The sequence below is a fragment of the Volvox carteri genome (assembly GCF_000143455.1).
Source record: "Volvox carteri f. nagariensis unplaced genomic scaffold VOLCAscaffold_8, whole genome shotgun sequence".
NCBI lineage: Eukaryota > Viridiplantae > Chlorophyta > Chlorophyceae > Chlamydomonadales > Volvocaceae > Volvox > Volvox carteri.
This window is the reverse complement of record NW_003307551.1, coordinates 1,064,652-1,083,060: the sequence shown is the minus strand read 5'-3', so window position 1 is coordinate 1,083,060 and position 18,409 is coordinate 1,064,652. Positions and strand designations below refer to the sequence as shown.

Genomic DNA, 18,409 nt, shown 5'->3' with positions numbered 1-18,409 from the left:
ACACACACATAGTTCCGTCTCTGGTACCGTCATCTTCCCGCCCCAGGCACTTCAGGGGGAAGTGGTCTACACTTATCGCCTTCCCTCCCTCGGCTTCCCCGCTTTCCCAACCCAACCCACAACCATCCATAAGTTGTCGGCCTATCGGCTCGCGGAGTTCACTACCCACTAGTGACCGGTACGACGTCAAGGGAGCCTCGGCTGATCAACACGGGCCAGGCTGCAAGGCGGTACGGCTGACCAGTTTTTGCACTACACATTGGCTCGAAGAGCTCGGGATGGTCGGGCAAGACGACCACATTGCTCGAATTGGGGTAGCCCTCGTTGCGTTTTCGTTCGTAAGTCGCTCTCGGTGCGCGCAGGCATCCCTGGCGTCTCCACTCCCCCAGTAGCGCCCCGCTGCAGTGATACACACACGCGTACTCCTACCTGGTCGCTAATCAGATCCGAGCCGCTCGGCTTCAGCTCGTATGGCGTGGAGGACGGTCATGTACTGACGACCCTTTCAGATCCGCTGTACAGCTGATTCGAACAACCATCCATTATCATTGATCTTGGGCCTTGCTCGGCAAATCTGCCTGTCTGTGCATTCCCTTTGGTGGAATACACAAGCTGTCGGCACGACCCGACGCGTTCATGCGCACATGCATCAGCATCCATCCGTCCATCTTTCAGTTCGGCCTCTCGTTCGCTAGGTATCATACGGCAGCCTGTGCACCTGCCGGTAGCAGCCCGCCACATCCATCAACCTGTGAGCCGCCTCCCGAACAGCCTCCACACTGCAGCCATGGCGCGCGTACCTGTGTGCGGAATAATGCAACGAGAAGACGGCCGCCAGCCAGCCACGAGGGGTTGTGAGGGACTATGTGGGGCTATGAGGGAATGGACGGTGGGCGCGGGGAGAGTGCAACGCCGAGGGGCTGTGAGGGACTTTGTGGAAATGTACGCATCCACACGAGGCCTCCTCACCGATTGGTTATATAATGGACCCCTTTAGGTCATATGCAGCCGCGAACACAAGAAATAGAGAGGCCCCCGGCTGCCCGGCTTTACTTACATCGATGGCCCCGTGGCCCCCCTACAACTCTAATAACAAACCTGCAACCACCCCGGTGAGAGCGCACCAGTGCAAGTAGGCCTTGGCGTCGCACAGCGCCAGCGCCCGCTGTACGGTGCACTCCAGCAGTCCGATGACGTTGGAGCGGTTGCTGAGTATCGTCAGACTGGGGCTCGTCGCACCTGCACGCGGCGAGTGGCGGTGTGATGTGTGAGCGGGCCCGCCGCCGGCCCCGCCATTCAAGCACGGAATGATGGTGGTGAATGCGGTGGTGAGTACGCCAGGAAGGGGGCGAAGGGAAGGAATACGGGACGCCTAGGGACGCACTCGTATGGGACGTGAGTGGCGGTTTTGCATGAATGCGGAGAGCGCATGGACTTGCTTGGGGCAATGCAATACCTGCTCCTTGCCAGGACCGCGCACTTAGCCCCGAGCCGTGGGCCCGAGGCCAAGTTCATCCAGGCTTGATACGTCCTCCTAAACCCTAAACCAGCCAGCGGAGGGACAACAGCAACTACCTGCTTGGGGTTTCGGCAACAAGCTCAAATTATCTGGGCTTAGGACTCGCTGGAGATGCCGCACATCTCTAGCCAGCATTCGCCCTCCGGACTCTCCGCCGCCGCTCCAGCTCTTGGTCCCGGGGCCCCCCAGCTACTCCCCTCATTCTTCGCTGCTTTGGGAAGCCAGTGTTTCCTACTCCCTTGAACCCACGTAATGCAACCCCACATCCTATTCTCCACCTTATCCATCGCGTCCTCATCCCCTCGCAACCAACGCGGCTTCAGCCCCAAGCAGGCCACCCACTTGAAGCCTTATTCGCGGATGTCGCTCCAGCTGTTGATAATGACGACGGGGACGAGGATGCCGAGGGCGCAGCTTTCCCGATTTTACACATCCCCCGTGCGATACCTGGCTGTCCACAACGCAGCACCAGATTAACCTCCGGGAGTAACGCAGGCGCAGCACCGTGTGGGCCCAGAGACTTGACGTACGCGCCCAGCAAGGCGGAATGGGCGCTGCCTCCGGTGCTGCTGGGCGGCACCGCTGCGGCCGGGTAGCCACGCGCCAGCAGCATTGCGCCTGATAGGTGGGGAGCATGTGACCCAGGACTGGGCAGTATGTGGAGAAGTTTTTAAAGTGCAGGCACGCACTCCGCGCGAAGGGCCGCCGGCAGCGGGAAGGCAGGCTGAGGGTCTACATCCACGTCAAGCGGCAGGATCCATCGTCGCGGATGGTAGCCGGCTGCGGTGGTGGTGTGCTTTACGCACAGACAGGCAGGCAGGCAGGCAGGCAGGCAGACAGGCAGACAGGCAGACAGGCAGGGCGAATGGCATCCCGCCAGACAGCTACGACAGAGTAGACTACCGTACATACCGTGGTTGCCGTACATATCCAGCCAGAGTGCATGAATGTCGTGAGACGCGCACTGAGACCTCTGCGCGCAACCACACGTGCGCATGATTTACCCGGGGGCCAACAGCTCACCCACCTGACATGACTCCCTAGCCTCCCAATCCACCTTTTACAACCACCTCCTGGTTCCACCCGCACCACACCTTTCTCTGCCAGCTCCTCCCTACCTCCCAACGGCTTCCAACGGCCTAGCTGCGCTTACCTACCCCTTCCCCACCTCCCGAAACCCTCCCTACCCCGCACCTCACCCCATCCCCCAGTGCTAGTGGCCGCACCCACCCGAGGTAGTGATGGGTGCGTTGCTGCGCAGCGGGTCCGCCCGCGGCATGATGGAACCCAGCGACCGCAACGAGTCCGCCCACATGCCGCTGACCGCTGCGTTGGGGTGGCTGTGCACCGTCCACGTCTCCAGCAGCTTGGTGCAGGGGTCGGCGGCCACTGTGGATACCTGCGCGTGAGGGAGGGGCGAGCGGGTGAGCGGCTGGCCCGGTCTTGCCATTCGAGTCCTCTCTAGGCCCAGCCCCCCCTGGCCTCCCGGCTACCGTCCCGCGATACCGCGTTGCAGTGAGGTGTAAGCCGCGGACCGGTCCGTGCTGTGTGCTGGCCAGGCGAGTGCCAGCTGAACAATCCTTCATTTCCAGATCTTGATAGCGATACCGTCAGGTATGACGCGCATGTAGAGCGTTGCACAAACATGCTGCGACAGCCACAGGCCCCACTACTAAACCGGGAAATGGGAATGGCAGGTAGGACGATACAAACGAGGCCCTGACCAGGCATGCCGGTCATGCGGGGATGCGGGGCCTCTGCGGGGTAGCAAGCGCCCAGAAGGGGCTAGCCGTGCACATATTGGGTCCCAAAGTTCAGAGCTATTCCTGTTCCTGCTTCCGTTCCGCACGTATCAGCTCGCAGCAATCGGGGTTCCGGAAGGGATCACTGACGGAGGAAACCCGTCCTTCCACTGCTCGGTGTGCCTTGCCAGCTTCTAACTGATCCGGCCCATGCTAACATATCCCGCTCCATCCCATCACCCAACCGGGATTGGGTTGTGGTTCCCAATCCGCATCTCCCCACCGCGTCCCGTATGCGGCCCACGCCGCCCAGCGCGTCCGAGCCGTGGAGGGGCCATAGGAGCCCGGTCAGGTTGTGTGCCACCAGCCGGTTGATGTCGGACAGTCCACTGCCCGCGCCTCCAGGGCCCCCCGGGGCGCCCCCGGGCAGTAGTGCCGCTACGGAGGCCCGCTGACACGCATCCATCAGGTCCTGCAAGGCAGGAGGGAAGGGACAGTCATGGGGGGGGGGAAGTGTAGGGAAGCAAAGACCGGACCGAGCTACGACCCAACAAGGTAGAATTGGTAAATTATAGAGGAGAGGTCAGCCTTGCGAGTCGGGTGAAAAGCTGCCCGGCTGATCTCACAGTCGTTGCAGAGCTGCAGCCCATCCCCTCCCATCCCGGCCCCGCTGTGTCCTCGCCCGGCCTGTCCTATGGGCACCCACCTACCTACCTGCCTGCCTGCCTTTCTTAATCCTGCGGCGCACTTCATCAGGCGCGTATACATGCGAGATAAAAAAAGGCGATATTTCCCCATTTCTCTCACCACACCTGCCTACCTGCCTACCTACCTACCTACTTACCTACCTACCTACCTGCCTACCTACCTATGCGTCCCCACCTGGTTGCTGAACAGCAGCACCATGTCCGCGTAGGCCTGCAGGAACGACAGCGCCATCACGGAGTTGAGGCTCTGCACGGGTGTGTCACCGGCGGCACGGGGCGCCACGGACGCAGCCGCAATGTAGCTCAGGGGGAACTGCGCACGCAGGTGCTCCAGCACCCGGCTGCCCATGCCCGACCCCGAGCCGCCCGCCAAGGAGTGGATCAACAGGAAGTTGGGGCAGCCGTCGGCCTCCTCTGCCTCGCGCCGTATGCCGTCGTACAGCTGATCCAGGATCCGAAACTCGAGCTGGGAGGGGTCTTCCGTGGCGGTGGAGGATACCCAGGCGGGGCCCAGAGCGGTGGGACCGGAGGCCGGGCGGACCGGCTGGGAAACGGGCCTGGCGGCGGCGGTGGCGGTGCTGTAGCCGCTGGTCTGGCTGCCGACGTTGAGCTGGTTGTAACCGAAGGCCCAGTTGTTTCCGCGACCAGACTGCGGCATGGCAGCAGGGCGGCAAGGGAGCCGTGCAGGTAGGGAGGCGCATGGGAGGAGGCTACGTTAACGGAACACGGAAATCCACACAGCTATGCAGGAGCCTCTCATCCGGTGCCTGCGCTTCCATATGCAGCACTATCCCTCTTTGCCTCCCTCCCTCGCTTGATACCTTGATCTCTCCTCATCAATAGGAACATTCCCGTCAGGAGCATTCGTGGCCTTGCGGTTGAGCCCACCCCGGACCCACAGGCTCCTTGGGATTCTCCAGACCCGCCTGGACGTTTTCAGGAGTCCCTAGACGTCATCCCTCGTGCCTGCTGGCCATAGCTTGCACCCGCATTCATCGGGCCGTGGGGTGCGCACCGTGCGCTGTACGAGGCGGTGTTCGCAGCGGCGCCCAGGTTGCGGGTCCCCACACAGAGGGCGGGCTTCCCCCCAAAGCCTATTGCCCGCTCTTGTGCCGCCCTGACGCCTCACCTGGCCCATGTAGCACTGCTGCCTGCTGAAGAGCCCCTCGCGATCTGCAGCGAGCACCGCGTTGACCACCTTGGGCTCAGTGTCCACGAGCAGGCAGCGTGCGCGGCGGCGGCCGTCGGGACCCCAGCGGAACATCTCTGTATCAGCAGCGCGGTCGGCAGTAGCCGCCGACTGGGCCGCAAGCCGCTCGAACAGCACCTGACCGACCTGGTTGCCGCATTGGCCGACCTAAGGGCAGGGATTAGAGGAGGATTGTGGAGGGAATTGGGCTATATTGGGTGGGCTGGGGGCTATGGGGCTTGGTTGCTATGGAGCGGGGAACGGGGACGTGGACAAGTGCCGAGTGCCGTCGAACTTGTTCTACAGCTCCATACCGATGCCCCTTCCTCTTACTTGCAGAGTTATTATTGGCATCGCCCTTAAGTCAACAACTATGTTTCCATGTTGGAGCTACGTGGCAACCTCGCCATTGCGAGCTCATTCATCGACATTGAGCGGCCTTCTTATGTGGATTGCCATAAAATAAGACTTATCTGACCGCAAGCTCAAAAATCATATCAATTTCTCCTGAAACGCTTGGAGCACAAGGTTATGGTTAACGAAATCATAACGATGTTGGTTGAAAGGAAAAGGGTTACCGCAAGTTCTTCTGCTGTTTCGTTTCATAAGAGCCGCTAACATGTTACAATGTGTACAGTTCGTATTGTAAACAAAGTCTTGTCTCTGCATAAGCGCTAACTAGAATTTCACTCGAATAGAAGTAGGTTTTGGTGCTTCATCTCGAGCCCCACGGGCACGCTTAAGTATTCCGCCGGTCCTCATAGCCGCGTAACGGAAGGGGCGGCTTCGGCCGCCGCACACGTCCAGGATGGCCGTCGTGGCTTCAGGCGCGCAGCTGAGGGCGATGGAGGACCTCCTGCCTCAACAAGAGGATCTCTTGTATGAAGAGGAGCTTGCTCGTAATCCCTACAACTTGAAAATGTGGATTCGGTACATACAAGCCAGAACGGAAGCCAGCCCAAAGCGAAGATACCTTCTATATGAGAGGGCATTGCGAGCTCTTCCTGGTAGCTACAAGGTGTGGGGCGCCGCAGTGCGAAAGCAGAGATCTCAATGTTCCGGCCAATGTGGGCTGCGCAGCACACTATTGTTCCTATGTAGTAGAACGCTTCTGTGCCATGCTATGAACAGTTTGGGGAACCCGAGGATCAGATTGCCAGCTATCCTTGGTTTTAACCCCCTTTACATACAAGGGGAGGGTAGGCTCTCGCGGGGGTCGTAAGGTACCAGTAAGGCCGAGATGCCACGTGATGCTCTATTGCGGCCTGGGTGGGGATACCTAGGGACCGTGCCGTGTTGCAGTAGGTCTGCCCGGATGAAATGGACCCCTATGGCGGCCGTGTGTTCAACGACACACCTCCACGGGACGCGACAACTGTCCGGACCTCCGAGCAGCGCCTGGCTTTCCTAATCGCACGATGCTTTTCCCCATGTGCAGCTATGGCATGCGTACCTTTCGGCGCGGCAGCTGGCTGTCCGCGGCTTGCGACCGGACGATGTGGCCTTCGAGGCCCTCAACAACACGTATGAACGGGCCCTTGTCACTATGCACAAAATGCCACGGATTTGGCTTCAGTACTTGCAGCTATTAATGGAGCAACGGCTTGTGACGCGAACTCGGCGGACATTTGACCGGGCCCTTGCCTCGCTCCCCATTACGCAGCATGACCGCGTCTGGCAGTTGTACCTGGTGAGTCGGTGGGGGAACTGGCCTTGTGCAGGTTGCCACCACCCCAAAAATGGCGGAACACAAGCCATCAGCATGGCTCACAGCAATGCCTTATTAACCCATACGTGATGTGCCCGAGTCACGGGAAGGGACATGCTGGTACAGAGGTAGCGAGCCGGGCCACCAGCATATGCCTGCTTGGAGGGTACGGAGCGCCTTGGAGTGTATCTGCCCCCCAGGATCCAGGATGCCGGGGTCAATTACACGACGAGTAAGGCTAGGCGTCGGGGAATTCACTGTAATTGTAGTGCGTCCAACACTGCGGTCACAGACCTGAGCTGACTCGTGGGCTCCTTTGTGACTCGTTCTCCCTCGCAGAAATTCATCCATTCGTCTGGTATCCCTGTCGAAACCGCCGTGCGGCTGTACCGGCGATATCTGAAGCTGGAGCCCACCCACGCAGAGGAGTACATAGCGTATCTTAAAGCTAAGGCAAGTCATGCATTACACAAGCGCACATGTGGGCAGGAGTCTTAAGGCATTTTGCTGCTTGTGAATCCCAACTAAGAAGAAAGGTTCCCACATCTCCCCAAGGTGCTTGTCTGCTTTACACAAGGCCATGGGGTCCATGGGGCCATGGGGGCCATGGGGCCATGGGGGCCATGGGGTCCGTTTATGTGGTAGCATCAGTGGCATGCTGTCTCAGGCTTTCAGGAAATGATGCATCAAGAAACGGCGAACCAATTGTCCGTCGACGGAGGTGAAAATAGAGTGCCAAAAACTGAGCGGTCGCCGGGTTCTTCGGGGACGTAGTAACGCAGTTGCCAAGCCTCACGGCTATTGGATGCATACGGGGTGGCCAGCAGATTTCACAAGCATGTTAATTTATAGCCTGCTAACCCCCTAACCTGCTAATCCATATGAGATGACACATCACGGACACATGCAGCTTAGCGTCTCGATACACCGTACTGTTTAGGCCGAACCCTCCTTTACCCATCTTCCGTTGCCTACGTTGGTCCTCCTGGCTGGCGGCATGTTTAGGGACGCTGGGAGGAGGCTGCCCAGAAACTGGCGGAGCTGCTGAACGACGATACGTTCCGGTCATTGGAGGGCAAGAGCAAGCATGCTCTATGGCTAGAGCTATGCGACATCATCACAAAGCACCCCAAGGACGTTTCGGGGATGCGGGTGGACGCCATCCTGCGCGGCGGCATTCGCCGCTTCACGGACGAGGTAAGGTTGTGCGTTGCGATGGGACTTGGGGGAACGGGTTGCGGTGTGGCATCCCCCTATCTCCATGCATACTTGTGTATTTTGCGGCTTGCGAAGGTCTGTGATCAGGGCAAGGTCGAGATTCCCATGGGTCCAATATTGATATCAATTGAACTCAGGGATGGCGAACTGGCGCGTCGGAAGCGCGTTAGCATGCAACGACTATTGCGACTGCGTGCTTTCTCGTACGTCGCTAACGGCTGGCGCCTCTCTCGCTTTGCTGCGAAGTTAGGAACCCGGCATCTCTCCTTGGGTGTTCGCAGGTGGGTCGGCTGTGGACGTCGCTGGCGGACTTTTACATTCGGCGCAGCATGTTCGAGAAGGCGCGGGACGTCTACGAAGAGGGCCTCTGCTCGGTGCTGACCGTCCACGACTTCTCCCTCATCTACGACGCGTATACACAGGTGAGCCCGGCGGATGCGCTTGGGAGCTGGCCAGTGCTGTTCACGGGTTTGGAACCAAGCTAGTGTGGCGCTTCGTTGCATTTTTCATGGAAGCCGGGTAATGTAAGCCCCTGTCAGTGCAACAGGTGGACTTGTTGGTGTTGCAACGTCCCCTAGTTGGTGCAGCTCCGCGCATTTCCGACTGCCTCGTGCAGCTCCCACGGCATAGGGACCCCTGCATGGTTGTGACGGCCGTACATAGCGCAGCCTTTGACTGAGCCCCTGGACCTGCAGTTTGAGGAGAGCCTCCTGTCAGCCAGCATGGAGCAGCTGGCAGAAGATGATGAGGACGGCATGGCTGTTGACGATGACGACGGGGCGGACTTTCTGCTGAAGGATGATGGCAACGACGTAGACTTGCGGTAAGGCCGGGTCGGCTGCTGCCTGGCAAATTGAACTCTGCAGTGCAGCCGCTGTAGAGCGCTGTAGGGCCAGCAGGCGGCTATGATTATCCAAATGAAAAGCGATATCGGACATCAAAGTCTGACGACAAATTTCCTGGGCGCTGAGCATGCCCGCTGAGCCGCTCTGCGCCTAAACCCGTTCGACTCCCCTGGGCAAGGGAACGCCGTGGCCATTGCCTCATACAGTGTACTTTTGTTCGCACCGTAACCCCGCCGGCAATGCACGGCACGGCACGGGACTGCGAATGCAGCACGGCTATGATTACCAAATGAAAAGCGATATCGGACACCAAAGTCTGACGACAAATTTCCTGGGCGCTGAGCATGCCCGCTGAGCCGCCACGTGCAAAACCGCAGAGCAACGAAATGCCGCCGCATTTGCTACGCTCCCTGGCGTACCCGATGTACCCGTGTGTGCTACATACATATCCCACAGCCTTCCAGGATTGCGCTGCACGCATCAGTGCATGGGATGCAGCAGACGTTTCAAATTGGGAAGCGATATCGATTTCCTTCGACAATGTCGTTTCTCGACATGGTTCTCCTAGGGCGCCGCGTACGGATGCAATCAGCCTCCACCGGCCTTGAGGGATTGCAGCTTTGTCCACTGCATATCATGAGACGATGCATCTTGCTTTCCGTCTGGCATAGTATTCGCCCGGTGCCGCCTTTCTGCCTCGCCGCCTTGTAGTGCGTGGGCTTATCGGGTATGTAATGCACGCGTCTGCACAATTGGCGCTTTATGAAAGGACTGGGTGGATGGTCCGACGCATGTATCTGTTGTTGGGCCTGTTCTTACACCGGCGTCTGTGTTCGCAGCCTGGCTCGGTTGGAGCACCTCATGAATCGCCGCCCGGAGCTGCTGTCCTCCGTCATCCTCCGGCAGAACCCTCACAACGTGGCGGAGTGGCACAAACGAGTGAAACTGTTCGAGGGGAAGCCAACGAAGCAGATCCTCACGTACACGGAAGCGGTATGCAAGGCGTGGGCATGGGGGACACAGGATGTGAGACGAGGGCATGTAGCAGTGCAAGCTTGTTGTCCCCTTCTGCTGATTCGCACGGGGCGGTTTTCTGCTGATGTGTTAATGTATGGCATAACAAAGTGGTTTCCACTTCATTTTGGGCATTGGCGTCTTGGCGCGATCTTAGGAAGACTCCTTGCCTCGGGTTCCGCTACGCGTGGCGTGATCAGGGAGTGGCTGTGGTTTTTCCTGTCGGGTACATGCTGATCTGCTGTTGTCGCTGTTGCCGCCAGGTTCGCACCGTTGACCCGGACAAGGCGACTGGGAAGCCGCATTCCCTGTGGTGCGCTTTCGCCAAATTTTACGAGCGTCATGGTGATGTGCCCAACGCCAGAATCATCTTCCAGAAAGCGACTGAGGTGCGGTGTGTACCCCCGAAAACAATGGCTAGGAGCATTGCAAGTCATGTAGACCTTGCCGGGGCCATGCATATAGAACCGAGGAATCCTGTTTTAATGGTCGAGTGCCGGTCCGGCTCTGGATGCTAATCGCAGAAGGAAGCAAGACTCTCCTGGATGCCTAGCTGGGCCATTCATGTCAATTGCCTTGTCGGAGTGATGACGAGCATTGCGCAACCGCCAGTTGGCCACACCTTCCCTTTGCCTGCGTTACTAGCTGCACCCGATGGCCCTTTCTGCGCTATGCCACCCGTTGGTCGCAGGCGCGCTACAAGTACGTGGACGATCTGGCGCAGGTGTGGTGCGAGTGGGTGGAAATGGAGCTTCGGCACAGCAACTTTAAGCGTGCCCTGGACCTGGTCAAGCGGGTGCTCACGCCACCGCCGCGACCAGCTCGCATGACGCAGGAGGAGGAACGTGCGCTACCTGTGCAGGACCGCGTTTACAGGTGAGGTTGAGCTTACAGGCTTGGCGATGGGGAGGAGCGTCCTGGGAGCAGCGCCATTGGTTCGTCTTTAAATCCATTTTGGCGCCGACTTGACGGCGGCAATTCAAATTAAGAGGCGCATGCGCGAAGGTGCCGAGCCGGATGCGGTTTGGAGGCGACGCGTCAGCCCTTTGAACCGCACATGTATGCATATACTCCTCACCCTTTGCGCAGGATGTCCTCGTGTCCGCACCTATAGCTAACGCCGGCGCTTGGTTGCCCTTGTCTGTTGCTCCATTGCCCTACTGTTCCCATGCCGTGGGGCGACATGTGTGCACAGGAATCTAAAGCTGCACCTGATGCACACGGATCTGGAGGAGAGCCTGGGGACACGCGAGTCCACATGCGAGGCCTATGACCGCATCCTGGAGCTGCGCATTGCCACGCCGCAGGTCATCCTTAACTACGCGTTGTTTCTCACGGAGCAAAAGGCCTTTGAGGACGCCTTCAAGGTGGGGGATGGCAGGACGGTGTGCAGGGGCGAGGCTGGCATAAGTGCAGGAAGTGGGACGTACGTTAGGCTCGAGTGGTGCACAGGCGCGGTCCATTTGCAAGACGCCACACGCGACGATAGGACAGGCGAAGCTTCAGGGAGATACGCATCGCGGGATTCAGGCGGCGGCAAAGCTTTGCCTGCACGTGAGCGCAAGGCAAATGCTGCGCTGCTGGTTGAGGCGCTGGCCACGTTCTATAGGCGTCACAGCCTTCATCCTGTTGTAGAGAAATGTCTGCATGGACTGCATTCCATCCACAGGTATATGAACGGGGCATTGCATTGTTCAAGTACCCACACGTCAAGGACATCTGGTCAGCCTATCTGGCGGCTTTCGTGGATCGTTACGGCGGCAAGAAGCTAGAGCGTGCTCGGGACCTTTACGAGCAGGCCATTAAGGACGCGCCGGCCCAGGTAAGAGGAGGCCCCATGGGACTTGGGTGCACATGGGACTTGAAATAACTATGGTGCCAACAGCCGTGAGCTGACGGTTGGCGACAGTTGTTTTGACCGCCATGGCGACATGCACGCATTCTATGTTTTGGCTGCCCCGCGCGCACTATCCTACCCAGCGTGCGTAACCACTTCCATTTGTGAGCTATATGACCTGCAAAAAGGGTGTGGGCAAGAACTGTAGTTCCGCGGTGCGCTGTAACCTACGGGTAACGAGCTAATAATCCTAAACACTTGTGGTCCTGACCCGTGCTGCAGGACTGCAAGTCGCTTTACTTGGACTACGCCAAGCTGGAGGAGACACACGGCCTGGCCCGGCACGCCATGGACATCTACGCGCGGGCGCTGCAGGCGGTGCCCAAGGACCAGCGCAAGGCCATTATCGACATCTACGTCAGCCGCGCTTCGGACTTTTTCGGCATCGCCAAGGCAAGCTTGGCCCCGCTTCCTTGTGATTGTCGTTGTGCCTGACAACGTAAAATCCACACGCTCATTCCGCTACCTGGCCGCAACTACTCCTGCCCTGGTACTTTCTCTGTTCCGGGTCAGACAGCGGAGAGAGGATGCAGCAGGACTAGAGCAGGTGTGCCCGCGAGGTGCCTGTAGCGAAATATGTCGCTGGTATATCCCTTGTGCGTTCCCTGCCGTAGGTGCGTGAGATTTACGAGTCGGCCATTGAGGCCGAGCCGCCTAACGACCTTTCCGACGATGACGTTCGCGAGCTTTGCATGCGCTACGCCGCGCTGGAGACCAAGCTGGGTGAGATCGATCGCGCGCGTGCCATCTACGTGCACGGCTCAGCCGTCAGCCACCCCGACCGCGCGGCCGACTACTGGGCGGCGTGGCGCGCATTCGAGGTGCGGCATGGCAACGAAGACACGTTCAAGGAAATGATGCGGATACTCAGGTAAGAGCGGAGGCGAGGCTTCTGGCATGTCTGAGCTCCCGACGGCGCTCGCTATCGAAGCGGCATGCAACGCGGGCACCTGTGGCGGAGATTATTGTGATGACCCGCTAAGGCATTGCCGGAACATCAGCACATTGCATTCCTGCCTTTTCGCTGCAAATCGTACTGTCGGCCTTCTTTGCTTTTCATATGTACAATTAGCAGCTCAGGTAAGCAAGGGGCCACGCTAGCCGTTTTCATGTGGCCAACCCACTAAGATGTTTTTCTTGTCCATGTTTTTGATGAACAGGTCCGTCAAGGTGAGCTTCAGCCATATGCAGATCAACTCAATTGTAGATGCCGCGCGCATCACATCTCGAGCCGAGGCGGAGGCGGGTGTTGGGGCAGGCGCCAAGCGGGCCCGTGAGGGTGTCGACGCCATGGCAGAGCTCGAGGCGGAAGCAGTGGCGGCGATGGGACTGGGCGCAGCCGCAGGGGGCGCTGGGTCGTCGGGACGGACGGCCCTTTCGGGCTTCGTGTCTGCCGGGGTCATCCAACAGGGTGGCGAAAAGGATGGCACCGCTGCGGACGGAGCTCAGCCCCAACGCAAGGCGCCAGCTGCAGGTGCGTTTCGCCTGTGGTGTGTGTCAATAGCTGCTGGGAATTATGGTTGTTATGAAGTAGCGCAGTTGATCTGACCTGCGCTGGAACGTTTGCTACACGGAAATTAGCTGTGCTCTGCTGCAATTAAAGTTGTCTTAACTGTGTGCTTGGTGCAGCCAACCCTGAGGAGATCGACCTCGACGCGGACGACGACGATGGTGGCGCTGCGGCTGATATGGACGTGGCGCAGAAGGCTGTACCGGCTGCCGTATTCGGTTCGCTAGCGGGTTTGGCTCTGAGAGGGAAGGAAGGGGGGGGAGGGGCGGAAGGAGGAGGGGAGCGGATGAAGAAACAGCGTACGTGAGGCGTACGGAGGACGTAAGTCTGGACACTACTGGACCGGCAGGCGGACGTGTTTTCGTGGTGTCGTTATAATTTTACAATAGTTTCAATTGGTAAAAAGTATGCCGATTGTGTGGTCACGCTGTTGGGGCCGACGTGACGGCGTCCGCTTCAGCATCCTTCGGCGGTGCCGTGGGTTTGCAACGGGTATTGACACTAACCTGGGAAGGAACCTCGAGTCTTTCTGTTGTTAAATGACTCCTGTCCAGGCGGCTTCTGCCTTAATGTCTTTGCGGAGTGCAGAGTTGCAGATGCCGTGGTAGTTGCATTCGTGTTAGTTATCCTGGCTCCGGAGCAACGGAAGCAACAGATAAAACAGCAGCTCTGCAGGAAGTTTTCCGTGCTGTGCGCAAATTCGGTGTACAGCTGATATCTATGATTAAACTTAGCTCAGTTGGTGTGATTCTGCTTTAACAATCTCAAACTTAGCGTCGAGTTGCGCTACGGTCCAGCTCCTTTCCCAATTAATCTATGTTTTCAGGATATCTGGAAGAATGCGGACATAAGTAATATATTAAAGAAATGCATCGCACCCACCACCACTCGGTAGACGTCGTTGGAAACACCGATGGAGCAGTTGTTGGTCGCCGTCGCGCTCCTTTAGCGGAGAAACGATTACTGCAAGGACTTCAGGATTATGGACTTGCTTTGGCAATGGTGCTGGCAGTGCCATTGATGTACTTTGGTAAGGCATCTTTAAAACCATTGAGGATTTTTGTGAAGGTCAGCGGCAAAAATACTGACTCATAGCAAAATCCCATCAGTTGCGAGGGGCTTGCGTGGTGCAATCAAGCGACACTCTCACCATGCCAAGTTGCCAGACAGCGTTATGGACCTGCACACTTGCAGCGAGCGACTGGCAGCATTGGGGATGGACTTTGGTAAGTCGAAAACTTGGCCGGGGATAATCTATTACCGCACTTGGGGCCCGGGGGAGATCGTGTAGGGCACAAGTGCTGCTGTGGGGGGTTCTAGGTTTTGGCACGAACCTTCTCAGTCTTCGGTCCCCCTCAGCGGCAGCTGAGGGCAGCTTTGCATAAATTCCGTCTCATTTCCTTGCCGAGCCGACATTAGGTGTGCACTTGGCTTGCAGGTTCCGTGGCCATCCTCTCCATCCTGCCTCTCTGCACACACACGCAACCCATTGTCCCTCATTCCACCACCGACCGCAGGTGAGACGGGGTCCATGCGCCTCTCCGTCAGCAAGTACTCCATGGACCGCCGGCGTGTGTACGAGGCCATGGGCGCGGGTTCCAGGCGCAAGGGTCTGGAATTGGGGGGCGTCATCACGCAAGGCCTCACTCAGGCTGACCTGTTCAAAGTCACACCAGACTCCCGGTCCAACCGCATCCTCATCACGCCCATCTTGCACCCCCTGGAGGTGCCGGTGCGGGCCATGATCCTGCCGCTGCGGGACAATGTTGCGGCGGGCAAGATCCGTGATGCTGTGCGGCAGTTTCTGCTGCCGGTGCTGCCGGAGGGTAGCATCTGGCTCCAGGACGATGCGCTGTATCATGCGACCCTCTACCACGCCTCCTCCCACGTGGTGGGTGGTGGGTGGGGGTTTTGGGGGGGATGGGCGGGTTCCGTTAGCAACGTGCTCGAGTTCTGCTTTACTCGCCCCTTACTGCATGCTGCTGCTGCTGCTGCTGCTGCTGCTTTTGCTGGCCGCTTATTGCGTGCTGGTGCACGGGGCTTGATGCAGGGAGGCAATAGTGCATGTCCCGGCTGCGCTCCGCAAAATCCGCCCTTTAGTCTTATCCGATTATGGCTCGTCAACCAAACACACGCACGGCAGAAGGCACGTACAGCCCCCGACCCAACTCCCCAAAATGCACCACGCCTGATTCTCCCACCCCGCCGTCTGCTCGACCTCCGTATCAGAAACCCATCCACGCCAGCGCTGAAGTGGTCGCAGAGGAAGAGCGCAGTATTCGGGCGGTGTGCGGGTCCACCTGCCCCATCAATGCAGTACTGGATCGGGTGGTGATCACAAGCACAGGTGGGAATCAGTGGCCGGACATGTTTTTACTCTTTCCTTAACAGCGGCCGTATCGGATCAAATCATGCAGGGTATGCGACCATGCGCGGCATTCACATCCAAGCACACCTCCCGCGCCGCTCCTGCTGCAGCAGCAGCGGCAGCTGTGGGTGCTGCACTGCACTAACTGGCCGGTGTTTGTCCGCTCACGCAGGTGTGGTGGTGGCGTGCTGGCAGGTGCTGCCGGAGGGCGGCGAGCCCGCGTTGCTACGCGCCGCGCTGGGTGCCGCTCTGCCCAACGCGCCCCCGCGGGAGGCCCAGATGGTCAAGGAGCCCGCCATGCTGCATACCACTGTGGCACGACTACTCAAGCCCCCACCCAGGTTTGCGTCGGCGTCTCCGGGTTCCATCACCGCCGTCATTACCGACACCACCACCACCACCACCACCACGAGCTCCACGCAGCACCTCGAGGTTGCCAGCATCGTGGGAAGCGGTCGGGAGCTTCGATCGCTTACCTCCATCGGCGACTCTGGCGCTGGTTCTGGAGGTGACAGCGGCGGTGGGGGCGGCGGTGGCAGTGGCAGCGGCCGGCGGCTTTTTGCGGCGGAAGGTCTGGAAACGACTTCCAGTAGCAGCGGCGGGTCGTACAACGTGACGGAGCTTCGGAGCGAGGCAGTTGTAGCTGCGGTCGATGCGCTGAGCGCGACGCTGTGCGGTCTGCGGGCGCAGTTTGGGGAGGTGTGGTTCATAGAGGAACAGGACCTGTTGGCGCTAGCACTCAACGGGCGCTATGTGCGCCACGTCGCGCCGCTGACGTGCCCGTCCGACGATCAGACTGCTGCGGCCGCGGCCTAGACTGGGGCTGCAGGGTGATGGTGGGTAAATGGGTGAGTGAGCGTCGTCGCAAAGTCGAGCCATGGCATGTGATATTTAAGCGGGCGTGGTGAGTCACACGGTGAGTCGCGGGAGAAGCGTTGGCAAGTGTGCGAGACGTTGGCCTTGGGCAGGGCTGTCGAGGGAAAGGAACTGCAGCGAAGTGACGACTACACTGACGAGGGCCAAGTGAGCGCAGAGGGTGAGCAGGACCAGCAGGCGATTATTGCACCGTGAGCGGATGTCTAGTTAGAGTAGCCAGCGTTGTTAGGGATTGGTGGGAGCCTGCGGTGCTTACTAGCAGCGGCCCCATCGCGCGCATATAAGGACCAACGTGATGAGTAAGAAGAGCGGAACATGTGAGAATATTAAATTCTATGTTTAAGCGCGCGGACAAGAGGATTGCAGACTGTTGGAAAGGGACCGACACTCATATACCGGGGTCTGGCGCTTTGCTGTGTCTAACAAAGAGAGGGGTTTCGACACTTTGCTGATTTTAAGAGGCTATGAGTGTCTGTCGCTTTCCAACATAGACGCATATTGACTTGTTCTGCATTAGGCAGGGTTACTGTTGAGCGTTTTGGGGCGTCTAGTTGCTGTCTGGTGCGCAGGCGAGGAGTCCGTGAACTTGGTACATGATTTTTGCTCGCTAGTGAGAACTCTCAGAGGTAAACCGTTGAAAAAACGGGTTGAGGGCTGGGTTGGGGCCAAGTGGCCGTGGGCGGACGTCAGCAAATCTTGCTGCTCAAGGTTACCACCTCCCCAGAGGTCCCCATCCGGGTACTGACCTTTAACACCATCCTTGCAAGATTGCTGCGTAGGGAACAAGTGTCGTGTTTGTCGTTAATTGGATAATTAACAATTAGCAGGCGCGGAATTAAGATTGGGAGAGAATGGAAGGACGATTTAAGCGACAGCGACGCGTTTGGCGTTGATAACGCTGCGAGGGCAACCCATACCTTACGGTTACGGTCTATGGCTTAATTTTCGGAGGGCTTCAAAACTTCCCGTCCCCTTCCCCTCCATACAGTCCTATATTCCTCGCTTCCAACTGCGAGGTGACCGCTCCTCACAAAGACGGCCGTGGCGATAAGAAAGCCCGCTGAAGACGTGGCAATCACCTCCCTTAACTAGGTGAACTTCTGGACACGGCGTCCGTTGCGGCTCTCACAATACCTCTTTTCCCCCCTGCACCAGGCTCTCCCCAAGCACCACCTGGCAGTCTCCAGGAGTGTAGGGCAGAAACCCACCGCCACTACCCGGCCGAGCCCTAGCCAGCTAGCTGCTCTCCTTATTCCGCAGTCTCGCAGCCGCACAGGAGCCCTCAGGGCGGCAATCAGTCGCGAAACCTCCTCTGGCGCATTGTAATGGAGCAGGGACAAGCGGACTACGCCCTTGTTGACCGCCCTCTGTATATCAAACGGCCCGCCGTTTGCTGCTGCTGCTGCTGCTACTGCTGCTGCCGGCTGCATTCTCTTTTTCCTCGCCAGTGCCGGCGCCACTGAAACGCCAGTTGCGGCAGCATCGCCGTCGGCCTGTCGTTGCGCGACTTCCTCTGCTGCGAGCAGTCCCCCTTCCTCCATTAGAGCTTCTACCAGCTGCCGTGCGTACATATGTACCGTACCGCAAAGCCAGACGCCTGAAATTGCGGCCATGCGACTGAGCACCAGGTAGGATGTAACGTGCATGGTCGGATACTTGGCGGACAGCAGCCTCAACCAGGACACGTCAGGCCCCCCAGGAGTTAATGAACTGGGTGCACACCACCTTTATACAAGTTTTCTGAAGGATGCCCCTCCTCCATGAGAGAGGTTTGAACTGCCAACATTGAGTTTACCCAAGTACAATCCAGAAGAAC

At 58.5% G+C, this 18,409-nt stretch overlaps 3 protein-coding genes across 3 annotated transcripts; 2 read left to right on the top strand and 1 right to left on the bottom strand.

Moving 5' to 3' along the window:
- Window positions 1-691: 691 nt before the first annotated feature.
- tubH (Eta tubulin) lies at window positions 692-5,511 on the bottom strand (the record flags this gene model as incomplete). The annotated part of the gene is made up of 9 exons (XM_002947844.1): window positions 692-800; window positions 1,125-1,239; window positions 1,967-2,137; window positions 2,750-2,918; window positions 3,545-3,733; window positions 4,144-4,434; window positions 4,510-4,617; window positions 5,098-5,325; window positions 5,491-5,511. The coding sequence occupies 9 exons, from the start codon at window positions 5,509-5,511 to the stop codon at window positions 692-694; spliced, it is 1,401 nt and encodes a 466-aa protein (XP_002947890.1).
- A 626-nt stretch (window positions 5,512-6,137) lies between these two features.
- Window positions 6,138-14,064, top strand: VOLCADRAFT_103670 (uncharacterized protein; the record flags this gene model as incomplete). The annotated part of the gene is made up of 15 exons (XM_002947996.1): window positions 6,138-6,224; window positions 6,596-6,847; window positions 7,871-8,062; window positions 8,365-8,505; window positions 8,752-8,906; window positions 9,768-9,921; window positions 10,206-10,331; window positions 10,634-10,818; window positions 11,138-11,309; window positions 11,612-11,764; window positions 12,062-12,196; window positions 12,454-12,710; window positions 13,000-13,313; window positions 13,469-13,567; window positions 13,904-14,064. The coding sequence occupies 15 exons, from the start codon at window positions 6,138-6,140 to the stop codon at window positions 14,062-14,064; spliced, it is 2,583 nt and encodes an 860-aa protein (XP_002948042.1).
- A 459-nt stretch (window positions 14,065-14,523) lies between these two features.
- On the top strand, window positions 14,524-16,533 carry VOLCADRAFT_88255 (uncharacterized protein; the record flags this gene model as incomplete). Its single annotated transcript, XM_002947995.1, has 4 exons — window positions 14,524-14,575; window positions 14,867-15,240; window positions 15,579-15,696; window positions 15,890-16,533. The coding sequence occupies 4 exons, from the start codon at window positions 14,524-14,526 to the stop codon at window positions 16,531-16,533; spliced, it is 1,188 nt and encodes a 395-aa protein (XP_002948041.1).
- Window positions 16,534-18,409: the final 1,876 nt, after the last annotated feature.